This window comes from Pituophis catenifer, unplaced genomic scaffold (assembly GCF_029215685.1).
Source record: "Pituophis catenifer annectens isolate HBS135680 unplaced genomic scaffold, rPitCat1.0.hap2 SCAF_8, whole genome shotgun sequence".
Taxonomy (NCBI): Eukaryota; Metazoa; Chordata; class Lepidosauria; order Squamata; family Colubridae; genus Pituophis; species Pituophis catenifer.
The window spans coordinates 74,222,293-74,246,835 of record NW_027256888.1 but is presented as its reverse complement, the minus strand read 5'-3'; the positions used below and the strand labels follow the sequence as shown (position 1 = coordinate 74,246,835).

Below are 24,543 nucleotides of genomic sequence, written 5' to 3'. Positions count from 1 at the left end.
TTCTATTCTATTCTATTCTATTCTATTCTATTCTATTCTATTCTATTCTATTCTATTCTATTCCATTCCATTCCATTTTTACTATTCTATTCTATTCTATTCTATTCTATTCTATTCTATTCTATTCTATTCTATTCTATTCTAATTCTCCAGCCATTCTATTCAAAGACCTGGATAGCAAGAGAGACCCCAAGTGATTCTGGCAAAAGAAAGTCTGATGAGTGTGTGTGTGTGTGTGTGTGTGTGTGTGTGGTGTTGTTGCTGCTGTTTTGAGTGTTCACACACACATACACAGTGAGCTCAGCTTCTGACTGTGTCAACACAGGATTGTCAACTCCAGCCGATACTAATCCTGCATATTCCACCAATCACAACATCAATCAATGTTTATGTGGTGCGCACACAAACACCCAGCCGCCTTCCTCCAAAATTGGCAACGTCAATTTATATAATATTAGTTGAATTAATCACTGCTAATTAAAATTCATGGCCTATAAAACTAGGCACCCCATTGATAAAAAAAGGGGGCCACAGATCGCATTACATTTTACTTTCCACTTGTAGCAGAAAGAAACGACTTTAAGAGAGGAGGAAAATATTCTTTGTCAAGATCATGGATACTAGCTGCCATTTAAGAGAAGTAGAATATAGATTTGATGTAATGGGTCTTAGGAATGAGGAATATATATGAAATATTGATTGTTAAAATGACGAAGATTTGGAACGGTGTCTATTTGGAAATAATTGTTTAGAATTTTGGGTGATATAATAGAATGATAAATGATAAGTGATTCTCCTGAGCTCTGTTTTTGCTGGCAGAGAGTTGCAGGAGGCCGTCGCAGCAAAAAACGGAGTTCGGGAGCCCATTTTTGCTGGCAGAATGCTCGGGCCATCACAGGCGCCCCCGACACGAGTGACGTCGAGCTGGCCATGCCCACCCTTGCCACATCCACCCCAGCCCCCCCCCCAAGGTCAAACACAACCCTGATGCAGCCCTCAATGAAATCGAGTTTTAACAGTAACAGAGTTGGAAGGGACCTTGGAGGTCATATAGTCCAACCCCCTGCTCATGCAGGAGACCTGTACTAGGGATTCGAACTGCCGAATTGCTGACCTTTCTGATCGACAAGCTCAGTCTCTTAGCCACTAAGCCACCTAATCAGGTTTGACACCCCTGGCCCAGAGAGTGTCGTAAAGCACCTTGGGGCTCTATATAAACCTAAATACTATTGCTGTTTACAAAGGCAAAAATGGATAAGCCAATTTCCCTGGCTTTTTGAGAGTCAAGGCCCATTCATCCGTCTGGCTTTAAGTTAAGACCAACTCTCTCTTTTTTTTTTTTAATTTGATTTATATGCTGCCCTTCTCCGGAGACTCAGGGTGGCTTACAATGCGTTAAGCAATAGCCTTCATCCTTTTGTATATTTATACAAAGTCATCTTATTGCCCCCACAATCTGGGTCCTCATTTCACCTACCTTAGAAAGGATGGAAGGCTGAGTCAACCTTGAGCCTTGGAGAGATTCGAACCTGCAGTAATTGCAGGCAGCTGGTCTTAATAACCAGCTTAATAACAGGGTGCCTTAGACCACTGTACTACCAAGTGAGGAAGAGTTTTCAAACCATCATATTAAAAGGCAGCTTCCTGTTTGATACACCAAGGCAGGGGGAAAGCTGGCCAGATAACAACAAAAATGCACACAGCTGATCCGTCCGTTGCCAAAAGTTACATTTAAAAGGGTTTTATATATACTGTAAGGCCATTACAGGAGAGCAAAGCATTTGGGCAACGCGCCATAAATCGAAGCTTATCAGTAAACTCTCTTGAGTGAACGCTGCAAAAAGTGAGCGGAAGAACCGATACCACCTTCGTTTCCTGTATTAAATATAGAGACTTCTACTTCTTATTTACTCGCTTGCCAAGCGCTTCCGGATTGCCAACCACATTTCTTCTCAAGAAAGGACCGTAGAGCAAAATGCATTGCAAGCAAAAAAAAAACACAACGCAGCATCTTCAAATACAGCACCTCCCATCTTTACTGATCAAGTCATTATGTACAGGTAGTCCTCGACTTACAACAATTTGTTTAGTGCCCGTTTGAAGTTACAACAGCACTGAAAAATATGACTTACGACTTTTTATTACGCTTACCGCCCTTGGTCACGCGATCAAAATTCAGGATCCTTGGCAAGTGATTCATATTTATGACGGTCCCAGCATCCAGGGATCACGTGATCCCCTCTTGCAAAGTCAATGGGGAAGTCAGATTCATTTAACAACCATCTTGCTAACTAAACTACTGCAGTGCTTCACTTCACAACCATGGCATGAAAAGTCGTAATATTCACTTAACAACTGTCTCTCCTAGCACAACATAAATTTTGGGCTCCATTGGGGTCGTATGTTGAGGATTACCTGTACTGATTTTCTTTTTTTTTTCTTTTTTTCTTTTCTTTTCTTTTCTTTTCTTTTCTTTTCTTTTCTTTTCTTTTCTTTTCTTTTCTTTTCTTTTCTTTTCTTTTCTTTTCTTCTTTTCTTTTCTTTTCTTTTCTTTTCTTTTCTTTTCTTTTCTTTTCTTTTCTTCTCTTCTCTTCTCTTCTCTTCTTTTTTTTTTTTGGTAGAATAGCATAGAGTGGGTCGCCAAGAAACTACAGACTGAGGCTGAATTCGAACCTCAGTATAGGTACCCTGTTTCCCCTAAAATAAGACATCCCCTGATAATAAGCCCAATCGGGCTTTTGAGCGCATGCACTAAAATAAGCCCTCCCCGAAAATATTTAAATGCATGCGCAGCCGGTCCCTGCCACTTCCTCTGGTTTCCTCCATGCACCCCAAAATAATAAGACCTTCCCAAAAATAAGGCCAAGTGCTTATTTCGGGGTTCAAAAAATTTAAGACAGGGTCTTATTTTCGGGGAAACACGGTAGTTCCCAACGTAAGACCACAATTGAGCCCAAAATTTCTGCTGTTAAGTGAGACATTTCTTAAGCAAATTTTGTCCTATTTTACGACCTTTCTTGCCACACTTGTTAAGTGAATCACTGCAGTTGATAAGTTGGTAATACGGTTCTTAAGTAAATCTGGCTTCCCCATTCATTTGCCTTGTCAAAAAAACTGCAAAAGGTTGGCCTTGGGACACAGCACCGGTCATAAGTATGAAACCAGTTGCCAAGCAACTGAATTTTGATTGCATGATCATAGGGATGCTACAAAGATTGTGCGGCTCAGCTGGGCATTGGGGGGGGGGGCAGGGATTTTTGCTACTGGTTCTCCGAACCTCCCACCGCCATCGCTACCGGATTGGGCGATCCGGTCCAAACCGGGATCATTTCACCCCTGGTTTGGATGTATTTTAAACCCACCCACCCTCCGGCTCATTCTCATGGAAAATTACGATGATCCATGCAAGGCAGGAGAGATTTAAGCCACTTTTCTTCCAACAGATTCATTTATAGAGAAAGGGATCTGAGAAAATGTTTGACACCCTTCCTGTTGAAATCACAATACCATAACCAAGGTGGGTGGGTGGAAGGAAGGAAGGAGGGAACGGAATGAGTAACATTTTGACAGTGAGCAGAATATGCTAAACGCCAATTCATTTCGTAGCCTCGTTTGACTTGAAGAGTTCAAGAGGTTTTGGCAACCAATATTGCCATCAATCATGATGTTTTTCCCCTTTGCAAAATCAGTGTAACATCTGTTCTTCCCACCAAACAATAGACTGAGTTCAGATTTAGGGTAAATCTACAGTATAGCTGGACCTCCCTCCATCCCACACAAATCGACACAAATATCCATTTCAATTTAATTTGGCCATTGAAAATCTTAAATGCAACAGGGGAAACTGTCCATCAATGAAAAGGCCTCCAGTCAGTGCTAATTTTTTAAAAAGCCCCACTTAGATGCCTATTCAAGGTGATGCAGAAAATATTCCGACCATCCTTGCTTAAGAATAGCGGAACTGGCTATTAGAAAATAGAAAAGAGGAAATTATAACCCACATTAGATGAGGAATGGTATTTAATGAGAAATTTATATTATATAGGATAAGTGTGGTCAGATAGACCTAATTGATGTATTAAGGTATATAAGCTGTTCTGTCTTCTCCGGAATATAATTTAGAGTTATAGTACTGAATATTTGTTTATTAAGGTACTATATGGAAGTACCTATGTTTATTGTTGTATTGTTTTTTGTGTGTCACTTTATGTTGTGTTGTTTTTTCTTTTTAACTGAAATGTAAATAAAGATTATTTTTTAAAAAAAAAAAAGAATAGCGGGACTGGCATAAACTTTGTAGATATTTCCAATATTTAATATCCCTTTTGATTTTTAAAATAGAATAGAATAGAATAGAATAGAATAGAATAGAATAGAATAGAATAGAATAGAATAGAATAGAATAGAACTTTATTGTCACTTTAAATGTACACTAATCATTAAAATGAAATTTTGTTGCATTCAGCCCTCTAAAGATAACTGTGATGCATATATACACAGAGAGAGAGAGAGAGATATGACAATAGGGCCAGTTTTGCCCAAAAATGTAAATGACTGCCGATTTTCAGCAAAACCACCATAAACACAATCACACAATCACAAGACACGGCAAATAACCACAAATATGGGCCAGTCGCGGAATCCCGAAGTGCAGCCATCTGAACGTGGGGACAAGGCAACCATCAGAATTTGAACCTGGGTCGTAAGTAAGATCTGCCCAGGTAAGATCTTTCAACACTTCCTAAGCGACCAGTCATAAGTCAAGAATTACCTGTATGCCCAGTTGGCCACCTGGAGTTTAGCTTAGTTTGAAAGGGACTCTGTTTTAACCGACTCAATATAAAAACAGAAAAGCTTTTATTGCCTTCATGACTGATTTACTATATAGCCTATATAAAATGCTGCCACTTTAAGAATGCTGTTCTAATCTTGTTGCCCTTTGCTAAATGGAAATATTCAGGAGTGTAAAGCACTTGGCATATGAAGCATATGTACAGCTATGAATTGTGATCACTTCCTTCAAAAGTGATTTCTAAGAAACTTAGCTTTGATAAAGACATTTTGAGCTGTTCTGGCTGTCAAATTCAACTTGAAAACACAAGCATTCTTAAGGGAAATGACATAAGACACAGAGAAAGAGAGAGAGAGAGAGAGAGAGAGAGAGAGAGACAGAGACAGAGAGAGAGAGAGAGAGAGAGAGAGAGAGAGACAGAGAGAGAGAGACAGAGAGAGAGAGAGAGAGAGAGAGAGAGAGAGAGAGAGAGAGAGAGAGAGAGAGAGAACGAAATATATGTTAGGATAAATTCATGTTCCCATTTTAATGCATCTAGTTTTCTGGTTAAAGTTGCAGTGATGAAGAACTTAACAAAACAGGGATCAGAGGAAGATCAGCCCAGGTTAAAGCAAAACGAAGTAACAGAATAACAGAGTTGGAAGGGCCCTTGGAGGTCTTCTAGTCCAACCTCCTGCTCAAGGAGGAGACCCTATACCATTCTAAACAAGTAGCTCTCCAGTCTTTTCTTAAAAGCCTCAGTGATGGAGCACCCACAACTTCCAAAAGAATAATAAAAGGATTTGTAGATGATCTCTGGAGGGCTCGGGACAAGAGTTATTCCTCTATACTGGTCCTATTAGATCTCTTGGCGGCTTTTGATACCATCAACCATGGTATCCTGTTACGGCGCCTTGAGGGGTTGGGAGTGGGAGGCACTGTTTTACGGTGGTTCTCCTCCTACCTCTCTGGGCGTTCGCAAGCGGTGTTGGCGGGGGGGCAGAGGTCTGCCCCGAGGCCCCTTACGTGTGGGGTTCCTCAGGGGTCGGTCCTCTCTCCCCTTTTGTTCAACATCTATATGAAGCCGCTGGGGGAGATCATCCGTGGTTTCGGGGTGAGGTATCATCAGTATGCTGATGATACCCAACTTTTTATATCCACCCCGAATCAACCCAGTGATGCCCTCAACGTGATGTCCCGGTGCCTGGAAGCAGTGCGGCTCTGGATGGGGAGGAACAGGCTTCAGCTCAACCCTGCCAAGACAGAATGGCTGTGGGTACCGGCATCTCGGTTCCGGGAGAATATTCCATCGTTGGCTATAGGGGGTGAGGTGTTGCCCCCTGTAGAAAGGGCACGCAATTTAGGCATCCTCCTGGATTCACGGTTGACTCTGGACGATCATGTAACGACCGTGACCAGCGGGGCATTTGCGCAGATTCGTCTGGTGCTCCAGTTACGCCCCTACCTGGACCGCGATGACTTACGCACAGTCACTCATGCGCTTGTCACCTCCCGGATCGACTACTGCAATGCTCTCTACATGGGGCTGCCCTTAAAGACCATTCGGAGGCTTCAGCTGGTGCAGAATGCGGCCCGCGCGGGTAGTGATGGGAGTGTCCCGACACTCTCATGTTACACCCCTCCTGCGGGACCTGCACTGATTACCGGTTGCCCTCCAGGTGAGATTCAAGGTGCTGGTAATTACCTATAAAGCCCTACATGGCTTAGGCCCAGGATATCTGGCGGACCATCTGCGGCCAGCGACAGCTCCCCATCGCCCGGTGCGTTCTCACAGGGAGGGCCTCCTTGGGGTCCTGTCGGCCAGAGACTGTCGACTGGTGACTCCCAGGGACCGGGCCTTCTCTGTGGGCACGCCTACTCTGTGGAATCAGCTCCCCCTGGAGCTCCGGGTGGCTCCTGACCTTCACTCCTTCCGCCATGATCTTAAAACATGGCTATTTGGCCTGGCCGGATTGGACTGAAGGGGTTTTAAATGTGGTTTTAGTGGGTTTTTATATTTGTTATATTTTATAATTGAATTTGTGTATTTATTGTTGTGAGCCGCCCTGAGTCCTTTGGAGAGAGGGCAGCATACAAGCCCAAATAATAAATAAATAATAAAATAAATAATAAATACTTAAACATCGCACTCATGGCCACTATTTTATGAGCAGTGTTCATATTTTAATATGTAAGCATTTATTTTGTATTTTCTTTTCAATAAAAAGAAGCCCTGCATGCCAATCCCCAAATCAGAATTTTTTAAACTAAATATTAATGATTTCCACTGAATCGGGAAGATGAAAAGCTGAGCGTTTTCCTTATTAATGCTGTTCTCGCCAGCTTCATTTACACTCACTGAAAAATTTACCCCGCTCAATCCTGCGTCAATAAAACAGCAACAACAAATCCAGAGAAGAACACAAATTAACATTAACAGCTTTATCACGATACTCGGCATTTTCAAAGACTGGAAAAATCATGGGGAAGGGGGCAGCTCGTAATATACTTTTGCAGATGTTCTTATTTTTCTATTTGGTTACTCCGAACACAAACATTATGCAAAATACCAGGGTAGATTAGAAGAATAAACACCATTGGCAGAAGAAGAAAAAACCTGAATAATGGCATGAGCAAAACATGTTATGCTAATACGCTTGTTATGGGACTGACTCAGACGATCCCTTATTTCATTTCCCTGTAACTTACAGTACACCCATTAAGGGGAACACAATGCAATGTACAAGATTATTACCACTAAGCTTCATACTAACATCTATACACTGTCCAATTTTAAAAAAATTGAAAGCTGGTAAAAATTACATATAAGCAGCTATGTAAACCAGGGGTCTCCAATCTTTGTAATTTTAAGACTTGTGGACTTCAACTCCCAGAATTCCAGCAAAGCTGGCTGAGGAATTCTGGGAGTTGAAGTCCACAAGTCTTAAAGTTGCCAAGATTGGAGACCCCTGATGTAGACTATCCTTAGATCTATCAAATCCGCTACCATCTTGAAAAGTCAAGATACCCAGTAGATGGCAGAAAAGATATACAAAAAACTCTATGCTGCCATCTAGAGTTCATCTTCTTGATTGTTTGTGTTCTTCTGGTCCTAATACCTGTTTATGTAAATTTTAGTTATTAGATCTATGATGAAGAAGGATGTATTTAGGTGTGTTTGCCTCTTTCCTTGATCTTTATTGAAAGAGCTGCGATGGTGCAGTGGTTAGAGTGCAGTACTGCAGGCTATTTCTGCTGATCACTGGCTGCCAGCAGTTTAACAGTTTGAATCTCACCAGGCTCAAGGTTGACTCAGCCTTCCATCCTTCCGAGGTGGGTAAAACGAGGACCCAGATTGTTGGGGGCAAGAGGCTGACTCTGTAAACCGCTTAGAGAGGGATGTAAAGCACCATCTAAGTACAATTGCTATTTGCTTCCTTTGTCGAACAGTTTGAAGATCCACAAAAAGTAAAAATTACCCCATCCCCAAAGGAAGAAAAAGTACTCCAATAAAAGCTGGTAGGACAAGCCCACAATGATAAAACAGCCAACAACTCCACTCCCCATGCACTCTACTGATGTTAAGTAACTTGATAATGAAATATTTGCAGGAAATGAAGCAAGGTGTTAAAAAGTTGTGGCGATTTTAGAAAGAAAAGAGCAACAAAGATGCGTAGGGGACTGGAGGCTAAAAACATTATTATTATTATATATTATTTATTATTTATTAAATTTGTATACCGCCCTTCTCCTTTCAGACTCAGGGCGGTGAACAGCCAAAATAAAAACATTTGTACAAAAGTTAAAATAATTATTTAAAACTAATTAAATAGAATTTGGCCCATAATTTAAAACATATCAATTAAAATCAATATCAAACGTTAAAACCAACATGGAATCAGGCCAGCCCGGCTAGCTGAAAAAAGTAAGTTTTTAGGGCCCGACAAAAAGTCCAGAGGTCGGAGATCACTCGTATCTCTGTAGGTAGATCGTTCTAGAGGGTAGGTGCCACAACAGAGAAGGCTCTCCCCCTGGGGGTCGCCAGCCGACATTGTCTGGCTGACGGCATCCTGAGAAGGCCCTCTCTGTGGGAGAGAACCGGCCGGTGGGAGGCAATTGGTGGCAGAAGGCGGTCCCGTAAGAATATGAAGAAAGAATATGAAGAAAGAATATGAAGAAAGATTGCAGGAATTGGTTATGTCTAACCAATGAAAAGAAGGTCTATGGGTTTACATGAAAGCAGTGTTCCAATATCTGAGGGGCTATCATAAGGAAGAGGTGGTCAACCTATTCTCCAAGGCACCTGAAGTCAAGACAAGAAACAATGGATGGAAACAAACCAAGGCGAAAAACAACCTAGAACTAAGGAGAAATTTCCTGACAGTGAGAACAATTAATCAGTGGAACAACTTGCCTCCAGAAGCTGTAAATGCTCCAACACTGGAAGTTTTTAAGAAGATGTTGGACAACCATTTGTCTGAAATGGAATAGGATTTCCTGCCTGAGCAGGGGGTTGGACTAGAGGACCTATCAGTCTATTCGCCCAAAGCACCCAAAGGCAGGACAGGAAACAATGGATGGAAACTAAGCCATCTAGAACTACGGAGAAATCTCCTGACAGAACAATTAATCAGTGGAACAACTTGTCTCCAGAGGTTCTGGGTTTTCTGGCACTGGAGGTTTTCAAGAAGAGATGGTGCTTGAACAGGGTGTAGAAGACCTCCAAGGCAGAGGTGGGCTTCAAAAATTTTAGCAAGGGGGTTTCTGCCTGTTTGCTGGGTGGGCAAGGCCATGGTGGGCGTGGCCTAGTCGGCCTCCAGCACCACAGCAGGGTGTGTGTGTGTGTGTGTGTGTGTGTGTGTGTGTGTGTGTGTTTTGCCCTCCCCAGGCTCCGGAGGCTTTCCTCGAGCCTCCGGGAGGGCAAAAACGGTCTCCCCAGGCTCTGGAGGCCATCTGGATGCAGGTAAGTGCAGGGTGCGCGCAGGCCTAACAGAAGTTTAGGAAGGCTGGAAACGGGCCCGTTTCTGGTAGGCCCATTTTTCACCCTCCCCGAGCCTCCGCAAGCACTTACCTGCATTCAAAACGGGCTGTGTGGAGACTTCTGGCAGGGGCGGGGTGGGGTGGGTGAGGCAAACCAGGAGTGAGATTTGGGGGTTCTCCGAACTGCACAGAATCTTAGCTAGAGGTTTTCCCGAACCCCTGCGAACTCCCAGTAGCCCACCCCTGCCCCAAGGTCCTTTCCAACTCTGTTATTATGAAAGCTCGAGGAACATTACAATTCAGCCCAAGAATACCTACAGTATATTCTCCACTTATGAGAGACACAATGGCGTCCCAGCACCAAAAGTTTCCAGGGGCCTCTTGGAATTCTAGCTTAGAATTAAGCCTTTGAAGGGCTGAAGAAAGGAGAGAATGAATGTGGTTATAGAAAAAATAGGAGGGGGGGGAAATATATATATCTCCGGAGCTGGGCTTGTTATGAGAGTCAATGAGATGGGTTATGTAATGAAAGCGATCGCAATTTAGGGTATCTGACAAGTCCTCTCCGCATCATCATTCAAGTGTGGGTGCGCATGTCCCCTGGAGGGGAGTCAACTCGAATCCGAGGCAAAAGAACCTGGAAACTTATCCGTGAAGTTTCTCCTTTCTTAAGCAGCCATCTGAACACCAGAACCTTATAAGAGTTGTAATATGTCAGTGGATGTCAAATTAAGGCCTGTGCAGTCCTGAAGGCCGGGAAGAAAGAAATGCTTCATTTCCAGGCCATTGGGCTGCTTTAACAAGTCAACTAAATAATCTCCACCTCCCCCCCCACCCCCGTACACACACACTCACAACCCACCCCTGTTTTCTGCTATCCCCCCCCCCCATTCGTGCCCAGCACACGGAAAGCCCTAACAAGTTTGCTGCAAATCGCAAGAGCCAAAAGCAGCTCAAGCGTTAGGCTATTCCATGTGGACTTTAAAAAAAAAACAACGGACTGATGTAATCGGAATAATTTCCCTTCAGTGCTCAGTCCCGTACACCTCCTCTTTATTTGTCTCTTTCTTTCCCCTTCTCTGACTGTCAAGAAACTCTTTATGGCTCATTTCCTGGCTCTTTCCACTACAAGCAAAATCTAAATATGGTGCTTTTTTCTCCCTCCCTCCCTCCCTCCAGTCTTCTCCTTCAGGAAACATTCCAATTAAGGGCATTTGGAATTAATAATCAGATGGTTTCTGTTAATGGAGTCTTTTTTTATTATTATTCTTTTATTTTATAAAAGCAGGAACACTTGGAAGCATCAACTTTTTCCCTTGCAAAAAGCCTGCATTTTCTGCTCAGCCGCACTTGGGAGTAGGGGCCTCATAAAAGAATTAAGGAAAAGGGGTTAGGACAGTGATGGTTAACCTTTTTGGTGCTGAGTGCCCAAAGTGTGGCCATGCCCGTGCGGGAATGCACACACGTCTGCCTGGACCCCCCCAAAATGCAATGCAAGCGCCCCTGCGCATGTGTGCGCATCCCCCACACATGTGCCCCGCCACGCATGTGCCACGCTGCCCTGCCCGGACCCCCTTTTGGATTTAGGTTGGTGCAGGAGGCCTTCCAGGCCCAAAACGGGACACAGGGGGCGCGCGAACCCCCAAAATGCAATGTGAGCGCCCCACGCATGCGCCCCACCCCCTGCGCATGCATGCGTATGGCCCCCGAATGCGCCCCTCCCCCCCACGCATGCGTGGCAGAGACCCGAAGACCAGCTGGCCAGCGGGAGACACACGCGCGTGGTGGAACTGGGCTGGGGCAACGGCTGGCCTGCCAGGCGACATGGCTCTGCATGCCACTTTGGGCACATGTGCCATAGGTTCGCCATCACGGGATTAGGAGAAGACTACTGCTCCTCTCTATCCAAATTCTGGAGTAGTCTAATGTGCATCTTGATGCGTACCTGGGATTTTTTAGATCCACCTTCCCCTACATTGTGTCTTCAAGGTGTGTGGGCATTGCCACACTTTGGAAGGACCAATGGTGTATCAATGTAATGATGAAGGAAACAATGTGAAATACCAATTGCACTTAGACTTATATACCGCTTCATGGTGTTTTACAGCCCTCTTTAAGCGGTTTACAAAGCCAGCCTATTTCCCCCAACAATCTGGGTCCTCATTTTACCGACCTCGGAAGGATGGAAGGCTGAGTCAACCTTGAGCCGGTCAGGATCAAACTCCAGACAGTGGGCAGTGAATTAGCTTGCAGTTCTGCATTCTAACCACTGCGCCACCACGGCTCAATAGTATAGGTAGTCCTCGATATACGGCCGCAATTGAGCCCAACGTTTCCTTTGCTAAGCGAGACAGTTGTTAACTGAGTTTTGCCCCTTTTTACGACCTTTCTTGCCACAGTAAGTGAATCTGGCTTTGCTTGTCAGAAGGTCGCAAAAGGTGATCACATGACCCCGGGACATTGCCACCATCTAAATATGAGTCAGTTGCCAAGCCTCCTAATTTTGATCATGTGACCATGGGGATGCTGCTATGGTTTTAAGTGTGAAAATGATCCGAAGTCACTTTTTTCAATGACAGATTGAACGGTCATTGAACAAATGGTTGTAAGTCAAGGACTACATGTAATTCCCAATGGTCATGCTGACTCCCAGAAGGAGCATTCCAGAGGAGCAAGAGACAACTCAGTTCAGATAATTCATGTGAGAGAAAAAAGGTGAAGACAGCTCCTCCCTAATAGTTCCCGGAATATATGGTTTATGGAGATGCTAGTTTGCTTTAGTTTGGCAAGATTCTGCCTATAGGTGACGAGCAATGAAGAAATCTTTGTTGTTGGAAAAATAACAACCTGTCTTTCTGGGTTTTTTTGGGGGGTGGGACCTGACCTTAATCCACTGGTCCAGGGTTGGATCCTGACCTTAATCCATTCGTGGTCATTAGATTGAAACAGGAGAGAAAAAGACTTGTGTCTCTAAAATTTTGATTTGCATGCATACCAAACTGCTGAGAGGATGGGTGAGGACACAGTCCCGTTTAACACCCAGAAATCTTCAGCCAACATCATTGGCTAAGCATTCTGGCAGCTCAGGTCCACACTTCTGAAGGATGCTTGGGTGGGCAGGAGAAGGCTGACGTAGCAGGATGCAATCACAAAGAACTGAGCAATGACCACTGAGGCTGCAAACCATACACAAATCAAGCTAAAAAACAGACAAACAACACCTTGTATCTCAGTGTTAGCTACAAGCCGATTGTTGTAGATACAGAATCATAACAGTAACTGTACCCATCTGGAGGATTGCTTCTTTTCAACAGAGTTGGAAGGGACCTTGTAGGTCATCTAGTCCAACCCCCACCCCAAGCAGGAGCCCCTACACCATTTCCGACAAATGGCAGTCCAGTCTCTTCTTGAAAACCTCCAGTGATGAAGCTCCCACAATTTCCAAATGCAACTTCTTTCCATTGGTTGATTGCTCTCTCACTGTCAGAAAATTTCTCTTTATTTCCAGGTTGAATCTCTTCTTGATCAGTTTCCATCCATTATTCCTTGTCTGGCCTTCAGGTGCTTTGGAAAACTTCCTCTCTGTGGCAGCTCCTCAAATATTGGAAGACTGTTATCACGTCTCCCCTGGTCCTTCTCTTCACTAGACTAGCCATGTCCAGTTCCTGCAGCCATTCATCGCATGTTTTAACTTCATATATGTTGCTCTTCTCTGCACTCTTTCTAGAGTCTCAACATCTTTTTGATAGCGTGGTGACCAAAACTGGATGCAGTATTCTAGGTGTGTCTTACTAAGGCTTTATAGAGTGGTATTAGTCCCTCACTTGATCTTGATTGTATCCTTCTGTTAATGCAATTTAGGATTGTGTTGGCTTTTTTGGCTGCCGCTGCACACTGCTAGTCCATATTCCATGCAAATCTTACTTAAGATTTTTCTCCTTCTATATGCCCAGGTTGTGTAACTGTAATAGACTGCAGAAATAGTGATGTATTTTGCCATGCATTAAGCACAATGCATCTGCAAGAGAATTAATGCAAGGGCCAAACTATTTTGTACATGCAAACCTTAAATGAGGAGCATTTAAGATTTCTGGGGCGCAACAGAAAGACCAATGATGCACAGCAGTTAAGACCACATCATGTATATGGATGTTCTAAATATGTTTTCCCTGTCAAGCCTATACATAACCATATTAACTTTACTTTACCATGCTCATACTACGTACACTTTGCATAATGAATTCAACTTTTTCCTACACAATAAAGTGAAAATAAAGTGTTTTCCAAGATTATTTTCTTTCACCACCCAGTTACAGCTGTGAGTCATATTTCAATATTCAACGATTGCAACATTCAGAACTGTTACAACAACAACAACAAAAAAAACCCTAAAGTGTACAAACACATATACAAAAAAAATAATAAGACGTCATAGGTAGTGATTGGGCACATTTTTGTGGCCTAGATATTCTAGCGGTACTTCAGCAGATTGGTCAACTTTCCGCTTGTATTTATTTTGACAGATCTGCATTCGCGTAAAAAAGTTTTGTAAAGTTGGGAGATGTTCACAGCAACGGAAAAGCTGGCTAAAGGTTACTTGCAATTCAACTGCAGCAGAATATTATCTATCTGTGTTCTGTCCTGCTGCATTTGTCCAGATAAAGCTTCTCTAGTCACAATAATCAAATCCTCCTCTGATCATGATTGAAGGATTTGTTTTTCAACAACTAAAAATCAAAAATAATTCCACAAAATACTAGTCTGCCCATTTTTCACAATGCAACCAAAATCACATTCTTTTTCCTAAAATATATTTATTTATTTATTTATTATTTATTAGTTCGATTTATATGCCGCCCTTCTCTGGAGACTCAGGGCGGCTTACAATGCATTAAGCAATAGCCTTCATACTTTTGTATATACCTGCTTAGTAGGGCTTTTTGGGGGCCCCCTAAGCAGTGCTCTATTTTATACAAAGTCAGCTTATTGCCCGCACAAACCGGGTCCTCATTTTACCTACCTCGGAAGGATGGAAGGCTGAGTCAACCTTGAGCCTGGTGAGAATTGAACTCGCAGTAATTGCAGGCAGCTGGCAGCTAAGTGCTACTTTAACAGCAGTTTAGTCCGCTGCACCACCAAGGCTCCTTAATCCAAGACAAGGCCCCATATTAAAGTAAAACAATCTTCACTCAACTTTTAGTTTATTTATTTATCATATTTAGAGACTGCCCATCTTCCTCAAAGAACAACTCTAGTGATAGACGAACAGATATCAGTACTGTACAAAATCTGTATAATTTGCCATCACAGGGCTTCGCATAGGACCCTAAAAACCTCAGGGGAGGGATATAACTAAAATTTATGTTGCTAAGTGAGAAATTTGTTAAGTGAATTTTGCCCCACTTTATGACTTTACCTCGCCACATTTCTTAAGTGAATCACTGCAGTTGTTCAATTAGTAACATAGTTGTTCAGTGAATCTGGTTTCCCCATTGATTTTGTCAGAATGTCGCAAAAGGGGATCACACAACCCTGGGACACTGCAACCGTCATAAATGTGAGTCAGTGCCTAAGCATGTGAATGTTAAATCACGTGGGCATGGGGATGCTACAACGGTCACAAGTGTGAAAAATGATCATAAGTCCCTTTTTTTCAGTGCCGTTGTAACTTTGAACGGTCACTGAACGAACTGTTGTAAGTCGAGGACTACCTGTGCTCCAAAATTGTTGCCAAATTTTAATTCGTCAGGTGATCTTACTTTGTAAGATTTAATTCGGGCTCAATTGTGTTCGTAAGTCGAGGCCTACCTATTCTTAACAGTGTTTTCTTCTTCTGAGGAAAACGGCATTAAGTATAGGTAGGCCTCAACTTACGAACACAATTGAGCCCGACATTTCTATTGCTAAACAAGGCAGGTTTGAAGTGAGTTATGCCCCATTTTACAACTTTTCTACCACAGTCGTTAAATGAATCACTAAAATTGTTAAGTGAATCATGTGGTTGTTACGTGAATCTCGCTTTTCCCATTAGACTTTTGATTGTTGGGAAGGTTACAAATGGTGATCATGTGACCCAGGAACAGTCACAAATACATGCCAGTTGCCAAACACCCAAATTTTGGTCACATGACCATGGGGATGCTGCAATGGTCGTTAAGTGTGAAAAACAGTCATATGTCACTCTTTTTTTTCTCAGTATTGTTGCAACTTTAAACCGTCACTAAACAAACAGTTGTTAGTCAAGGACTATCTGCATAGAAGCAATTCCTGGCTCGCAGCTGGTGTTAAAAGCATGTTTTGATGTACCAGCTGAACTGGCAGCTATAAACATTTGACTCAAACCCTTTAATCCACAATGAACAACCCAAAACGAATTCATTAGCAAATATTGCCCAAAAATTCTCATTCAAATGTAATGCATTTACATTTGCTGCAGCATATATCTTTCCTTAATGAAGAATTGTGTATTTATTTTACTACAGAAATAAATATGCAGAGTTAAACGGTTTCACAAAGCTTTCACACCGCAGTTTTCTTTAAGGAAAGGAACTCGATCAATACAGTTCTTCCTAGTGCAATTTAAAGACGCAATTTATCTATACAGAAACCATTAAGCTAGCCGGTCCTTTTTAGGAATCAAACCCTGCCAGTATATTTACATTCCAGAATAAATTCCCTAAAATAGAAACATGTGAAGCTCTCCAAGGGAAATACCATGCACAGGATCATATATCTTCTCAGACTAACTTGCTCAAAAATATGAATCTATCTCAGCTCCCTTCCTGTGAATGGAGATCTATAGGAGAAGAACAAACAGAGCTAGGGGGCAGAGTTAAGTGCATCATAAGCTTAGAATCATTACATCGCCACAAACAATTAAAGTCCAACCCCTGTTATGTGGCACCAATTCAATACTGAACAATTCCTCTGAACTTTAGGGGACTGGAGACTAAAACATATGAAGAACGGTTGCAAGAACTGGGTATGTCTAGTTTAGTGAAAAGAAGGACTAGGGGAGACATGATAGCAGTCTTCCAATATCTCAAGGGTTGCCACAAAGAAGAGGGAGTCAAGCTATTCTCCAAAGCACCTGAGGGCAGGACAAGAAGCAATGGGAGGGCAAAAAACAGCCCTACCGGAAGTCCAAAAATGGGCTGTTTCTGGCCTCCGGAGGCTTCAGGGAGGCCTGCTAGGCCCAAAATGGGACAGGGGGAGTCGTGTGTGCATGCACGGGGAGCATGGGCGCATCTGCAGGGGGTGGGGCAGCATAGGGGGGTTACACACGCATGCGCGTGGGGGCAGGGCATGCGGGGGAACATTGCATCATGGGTATGGACACGTGTGCCCGCGACACCCACCCATCCCCATACTCCTCCCGCTTTTGGCACACAATGGCAAAAAAGTTTGCCATCCCTGCTCTCGATGCTTGCTCGTGCAACAAAGCAATTCTAATTTGTTCAAAATCAGCCCATTCCAGAAGAAAGCACTGGAGCTAAGAAAGGCCAGGGAACACATCGTTAAGATAAAAAAAAAAATGAAATAGCTGCAAAAAAAATGTCTTTAAAAAATAAAATAAACAAACTTAGCAAATTAAACAAGATGCACTTTTTTTCAAATACTCACCGAATTAATTATCCCTCGGAGAGCTTGAAATCCTTCTCTTACTGGGAAGACTTGATCCTTTGAATCAGCAATGCTTTCGAGCTAGGGAAGTGAGCACAAATACAACAGAGATTTGCGCTACCAACCTTTAGACACAGATAGGCAAGACGTGCACACACAAGATTAAGCCAAGATTTAGGGCGGGGAAATACATGGCTTCGAGAGAACCACACGTATAGACAAAATCCTGTTTACTAGTGGTAATTTTTCTTATTCCCGCAGTAAAACAATCTAAACACAACGAAACCCAAGGAAGATTCCCAGCTATGAAAGGTCACCAAAGAAAAACAAGGAGCAGTTTCATTTACAGAATGGCTTTCACTGAATCTGCTTGGTTCTTTTCTCTGAAACCAAACTAACCATTATGCTATCCTTGTTTCTCTCCAAGTCCATTCAGAGTATGATGCAAGGCATCAGAGAGAGCAGCCAGCCAAACGAAACTATCTTGAACCCAGGGTAAATGATCCAATTTAGCAGAAACAGGAGCTTCAGGCTAAGGGTCAAACTACATATTACACACTGAATGCATAACAGAGGGATGGGCTACCATGTTTCCCCGAAAATAAGACCCTGTCTTATATTTTTTTGAACCCCGAAATAAGCGTTTGGCCTTATTTTCGGGGAGGTCTTATTATTTTGGGGCGCGTGGAGCAAGATGGGGATCCTCTTGTCGTCTTACCTGATTTTCAACTCTGCGTTTAAATGTTTTTGGGGAGGGTTTATTTTCAGGGGGAGGCTTATTTTTGGGGAAACAGGGTAGTTGCAGGTCACAAGCTACGTGCCTCAGCTTTGTGAGTGGAGCTGAGTGTATATCCTGGAACACCCCCCCCCCCCCCAATAAATTATACCTCTGAAATTTAGCAGCAATTCACAAAACAATGATGGTAGGATTTTCCACCCATTTTAAGCCATCATCTTCATTGAACGACCCCCATAAATCCCTTGCGGGGTGGAGTCTGGGCAACTGAATGGAGCTGGCAGAGTGTTTTAATGGCCAAAATTTTTGAAGCCCACTCCTGGTTATGTATAGCTTTTAGTTTTTAATTAGGTTGTTAATGACTGCCTACTACATCGTTGTGTATTGTTTCCTTGTGCCCCCGCACCCTCCGCTCCTAAATATCTGATAGGCTGGTGATAATTCAGCATGCCTATTGACTGTCAAGGGGCCCGTTTCCCAGGCTTCAATCATTTCTCTGGCTATTTTTGTCCCTGCTCGGCCAACAATCATAGTAGTTGTGAAATTGAAAGCATGTCCTTGTTCATTGCAATGTGAGGCTACCATTGAGTTTGGGTCTCCTCATCCAAAGAAATTTCTCAAATAAGAAAGCACCTTTGCCTTTATTTATTTTTTTCATTTTGATACGCAGACTCTCAATTTTTTTAAGACGGAGGGCCCTACCTGGTCTTGATTAAAATTGAGGACTCCAACGCAGTAAACTCTAGCTCCCATGGACCTGGCATTATCTGCCTGTAGCAGAGAAAACAAAGAAGGGGGAAAAAAAGAATTATGTCTACATTTGCCCTCCAAAATAACATGCATATGGAAATGTTGAACTCAACAGGAAGTTGAGTTCAACATTTCAACACGGCGCACCCATGTAACACCTCTCCTGCGCGAGCTGCACTGGCTCTCGGTGGTCTTCCGGGTGTGATTCAAGGTGTTGGTTACCATCTTTAAAGCGCTCCATGGCTTAGGACCTGGGTACTTACGAGATCGCCTTCTGCTACCGATAGCCTCCCACCAGCCAATACGTTCCCACAGAGAGGGACTCCTCAGGGTGCCGTCAGTCAAACAATGTCGACTGGCGACCCCCAGGGAGAGAACCTTCTCTGTGGGGGCAGCTGCCCTCTGGAATGAATTGCCCCCGGAGATACGGATGATCCCTGACCTACGCGCCTTTCGCCGTGCCCTCAAGACCTTATTGTTTCAACAAGCTGGGCTGGACTAAACATGAATTTTAAATGGTTGTTTTAGTTTTTTAATAAGACTGGGGCCAAATTATTTAATATATTTTAAATTGTTTTTAAATTTTGTATATGTGTGTTTTAATGTTGGCTGTGCACCGCCCTGAGTCCTTCGGGAGAAGGGCAGTATAAAATTTTAAATAAAAAATAAAATAAAAAGTGCTGTTGCACTTCAACCCTCACCTCTTTTTTTGCATACAGTGGGATCAAGCCTTCCAACTTTCCATCTGTCAAGGCAATGATGACACTGCTGGACTCTTTTGCTTTTGCAATCTGATCATTTGCCTGGAAAAACAAAAGAATTTGTGCTCTTACAATTGCATCTGGAAGTGGAGAAGAGCAAGAAATGGAGGACAGAAATGGCGAATCATAAGGAGTTAAGACTTGATCAAGGTGCACCCAAATTTTGACATTTAATGTCAGCGTGAAAGATATACAGGTAGTTCTCAACTTACAACTTACAGAACCTGCCCCCCCCCCATGCCCAGCTGAGCCACACAATCATCGGAGGCTTTTTTTTTTTTAACTTTTAAAAGCATTTTTTCTACAACCTCTTCGGGCAAAAAAATGCTTTTAAAAGTAAAAAAAAAAAGCCTCTGATGATCGCATGGCTCAGCTAGGATCGTCAGAGCCTTTTGAAAGCATTTTTTTACAACCTCTTCATTGAAGAAGTTGTAGAAAAAATGGTTTTAACCGGTAGTAGCAAATTTTAGATTTCACCACCGGTTGGAAGTTTCAACGGCACTGAAAAAAGTGACTTTCACACTTACAACCACTGTGGCAACCTCATCAAATTTACGATGCTTTGCAAATGACTCATAATTATAATAGGTTTTTAAAATAATTTTATTAGTTTATGTTGTCATATACAAAGAAAACACAAAAGCAAATAGTAGGAAAAATAGGGAAGGGAAAGGGAAAGGAAAAGGGAGGGAAAGAAGGGAAAAAAGAAAGAAAAGGCATTGACTTCCTACTTCCTTTGGTGCAAAAGAATAAGGCATTGACATCAAACCTCAACTTTTTACTTTTACACAATAGTTTAGACTAGCCATTTCTATAACAACAAATATATCTAACCAGTAGAGCCTTGGTAGTACAGTGGTCTAAAGCACCCTGTTATTAAGACCAGCTGCCTGCAATTACTGCAGGTTCGAATCTCGCCAGGCTCAAGGTTGAATCAGCCTTCCATCCTTTCTAAGGTAGTTAAATTGAAGACCCAGTTGTGGGGGCAATAAGCTGACTTTGTATAAATATACAAAAGGATGAAGGCTATTGCTTAGCACATTGTAAGCCACCCTGAGTCTCCGGAGAAGGGCGGCATATAAATCAAATTTTAAAAAAAACAAACAAACCCAAAATCAAAGTTGTTTTTTTTTTCCCACCTCGAGCACAAAGTCCAGAATCGGTTTCCAAGTAGAAATAAAAGTATTTATACATAACTATAATGGTTGCAGTGTCCCAGGGACATATGATCATCCTTTGTGGCTTTCTGATAAGCAAAGTCAATGGGGAAGCCAGATTCATTTAACAACCATGTTACTAAACTTCACAACTGCAGTGATTCACTTTACAAATGTGGCCAGAAAGGCTGTAAAATAAGGAAAAACTAACTTAACAACTGTCTCGCTTAGCAACATTGCTTGTCAGAAATGAACAGCAGAGTTGGAAGAGACCTTAGAGATCTTGTAGCCCAACCCCCCCACTCAGGCAGGAAACGCTATGCCCATGATGGCGAACCTATGGCACGCATGCCACAGGTGTCACGTGGAGCCATATCAGTGGGCACGCGAGCGTTGCCCTAGCTCCATGATGGCAAACCTATGGCACGGGTGCCACAGGTGGCATGAGAAGCCATATCTGTGGGCATGCGAACATTGCCCTAGCTCAGCTCCAGCGCAGATGTGCGCACCGGTCAGCTGATTTTCGGGCCTTCTGGGCCCACCAGAAGTCGGGAAACGGGTCGTTTCGAGCTTCTGGAGGGCCTCCCGGGGGGGAGGAGGAAGTTTTCACCCTCCCCAGGCTCCAAGAAAGCCTCTGAAGCCTGGGGAGGGAGAAAACAGGTCTACCGGGCCCACCGGACCATTGCATGCCAAAAGCGGGGGTTGCACGGGGGGGGGTCACGTGTGCATGGGTATAGGGGGCGGGGCACATTGAATTATGGGTGTGGGCACGCACGGGCGCAACCCCCCTGTGCTCCCCCCACTTTTGGCACACGACAGCAAAAAGGTTAGCCATCACTGCCCTAGCTCATCTCCGGTGCGCATGCACACACCGGCCAGCTGATTTTTGGACCTTCTGGGCCTACTGGAAGTCAGGAAACAGGCTGTTTCTGGCCTCCAGAGGACCATCCGGTGGGCTGGGGAAGGCTGTTTTCGCCCTCCCCAGGCTCCTAGAAAGGCTCTGGAGCCTGGGGAGGGCAAAAAACAGGCCTACCGGGCCCACTGGGCCATCGTGGGGGGAGCACAGGGGGAGCGGGGTGCATTGAATTATGGGTGTGGGTACACATGCGCGACCCCCCCCGCCGCCGCTTTTGGCACGCAACGCCAAAAAGGTTAGCCATCACTGCCCTATGCCATTTCAGACAAATAGCTGCCCAATCTCTTCTTAAAAACCTCCAGTGTTGGAGCACCCACAATTTCTGGAGGCAAATCGTTCCACTGATTAATTGTTCTCACAGGCAGGAAATTTTTTCTTAACCTTTTCAGTGCCGTTGTAACTCTAAACTGTCACCATTCAATGGCTGTAAATCAAGGACTACTTGTATTACTTTTATTATAGGATTACAATAACAGAATGTGCTTTCCCTCCTCCTTCACTGTATCTCTGTGAAAACCAGGGACGGTTCTCAAATTGCATTTCTGCCAGGGACTCAAATTTCTTTTATCTAACCCTTGTCCGGGTTGTGGTTCTTCCTTCCATTCCTCAAGGTTATTTTTACAGCCCATTACGATATTGGATTGAACCCTTTTAATGAAGTGGTTTTCCCACCCATTGCTAACACTACAATCCGTTTAGAGAAAGCATTTGCTTTTACTTCAGTTAGCCATGAAATCTTCCTTCCATTCACAAGAGTGATCATTTTACTTTCCTCTTAGTTTTAAGTGCCCTGGTGGAAGATGTCTCCTCCAAAAAGACATTACATCATAATTTTATCTTCCATTGCTAGCTTAGCTCTTAGACCCAGTTTTGGTCACCATGCTATAAAAAGGATGTTGAGACTTTAGAAAAAGTGCAGAGAAGAGCAACAAAGGTGATTAGGGGACTGGAGGCTAAAACATTTGAAGAACGGTTGCAGGAATTGGCTATGTCATGTTTAATGAAAAGAAGGATTAAGGGTGACATGATAGCAATGTTCCAATATCTCAGGGGCTGCCACAAAGAAAAGGGAGTCAAGCTATTCTGCAAAGCACCTGAGGGCAGGACAAGAAGCCATGGGTGGAAACTAATCAAGGAGAGAAGCAACCTAGAACTAAGAAGAAATTTCCTGACAGTTAGAACAATGAATCAGTGGAACAACTTGCCCCCAGAAACTGTAGGTGCTCCAACGCTGGAGGTTTTTAAGAAGAGATTGGACAGCCATTTGTCTGAAATAGTATAGGGCGGAGCTATATCCGTGGGCACGCAAGCTCAGCTCCGGTGCACATGTGTGTGCTGGACAGCTGATTTTCAGGCCTTCTGGGCCCACCAGAAGTCATGAAACGGGCCCTTTCCAGCCTCCGGAAGGCCTCCAGAGGGTGGGGAAGGCCGTTTTCGCCCTCCCAAGGCTCCTAGAAAGTCTCTGGAGCCTGGGGAGGGCGAAAAAACAGGCCACCGGGTCATCGCGTGCGAAAAGTGGGGGGAGTGCAGGGGTGTCGAGTGTGCATGCACGGGGGTTGGGGCGCATAGAATTATGGGTATGGGCGCGCGCGGGCGACCCTCCCGCACTTCCCTTGCTTTTGACACGCAATGGCAAAAAGGTTAGCCATCGCTGGTATAGGGTTTCCTGCTTGAGCAGGGGGTTAGACTAGAGGATCTCCAAAGTCCCTTTCAACTCTGTCTTTCTGCTCTATGGGTCACACAGTTCTTTGTGTGTTTATCCACGTGTGTATTTGCATTATTTGCCAAAAAGATTTTCAGAGCAACATCAGCATCAGCATCCTGTATGCTGCCCAGAATTCTTCAGGAATGAAGCATGTTAGAAATAATACCTTTTTTAAAAAAAAAAAAATGCAAAAAACGATTCAAAAGGTTGAAAGTTCTCAAACAGCAATTGCATCTCCAATTACAGAAAATGCAAAGAACTTACTTTTTGTAATCCTTCGTGCATATATGTTTCACCTCCTGGCTTAACGTTCTGTAAATCTTCAATGCCTCTCTGAATTTGTTGCCTAAAAATAAGGGGGAAATCGTGAAAAGGTTTATTAAAGACACCCAAATTACTGGAGTTAACTCAGTTCCTAGTAGCTTGGCAGATCTTTAGAGACAACAGATTTGTAAATGCAGTTTTCCCCTGGTCAAAAATAATCACCCCAGAATCTTAAAATGTCTTGCTTTCTATGGCTACACCTAAACAGATACATTGCCCATGGTGAATTTGGCCTATAAAGTATCAGGTGTGAATAATCAGGCTGTGTTAAATTCAGAGGATTCAATGCTCAAGACTATTCGGAAGGATCTAGTCAATTAAAGTTCAATTCTAAATTGGCATCAGATAAGGGTCAACAGAATTCTAGAAGGATTGTACTTGGACCAGGGGTGGGTTCTAAAATTTTTTACTACCGGTTCTGTGGGCGTGGCTTATTTTGTGGGCGTGGCTTGATGGTCATGTGACAATTATTTAGGATTTAGCAGAGGTATTGGTCTACCAGGCTTTTAACTGCTTGCAGAACTGTACCGATCTACCCATTTATTTTTTGCAGGCACTGATCTACTCATGTATTTTTGCAGGCACTGGTCTATCCATTTATTTTTGCAGGCACTGATCTACTCATGTATTTTTGCAGGCACTGGTCTACCCATTTATTTTTGCAGGCACTGATCTACTCATGTATTTTTGCAGGCACTGGTCTACTCATTTGTTTTCTTTTAACACTGATCAGCTGTAGGGTGGCCCTTTGAAGAGTTTAAACAGTTTTTTTTTTCCCTCTAGCCATCAGCTGGGACTCAGGAGGCAGTAATAGATTGGT

At 43.4% G+C, this 24,543-nt stretch overlaps 1 protein-coding gene across 1 annotated transcript in view; it reads right to left on the bottom strand.

Annotated features, from left to right (window-relative positions):
* The window catches only part of ANTXR2 (ANTXR cell adhesion molecule 2), a 196,441-nt gene that overhangs the window by 148,169 nt on the left and 23,729 nt on the right, over positions 1–24,543 (bottom strand). The window contains exons 4-7 of the mRNA XM_070948476.1: positions 23,664–23,745; positions 19,562–19,663; positions 18,813–18,881; positions 17,375–17,455 (exon numbers count right to left, since the gene is read on the bottom strand). Of these exons, the coding sequence (XP_070804577.1) occupies positions 17,375–17,455; positions 18,813–18,881; positions 19,562–19,663; positions 23,664–23,745 (334 nt within the window). The remainder of the gene's footprint in view (positions 1–17,374; positions 17,456–18,812; positions 18,882–19,561; positions 19,664–23,663; positions 23,746–24,543) is intronic.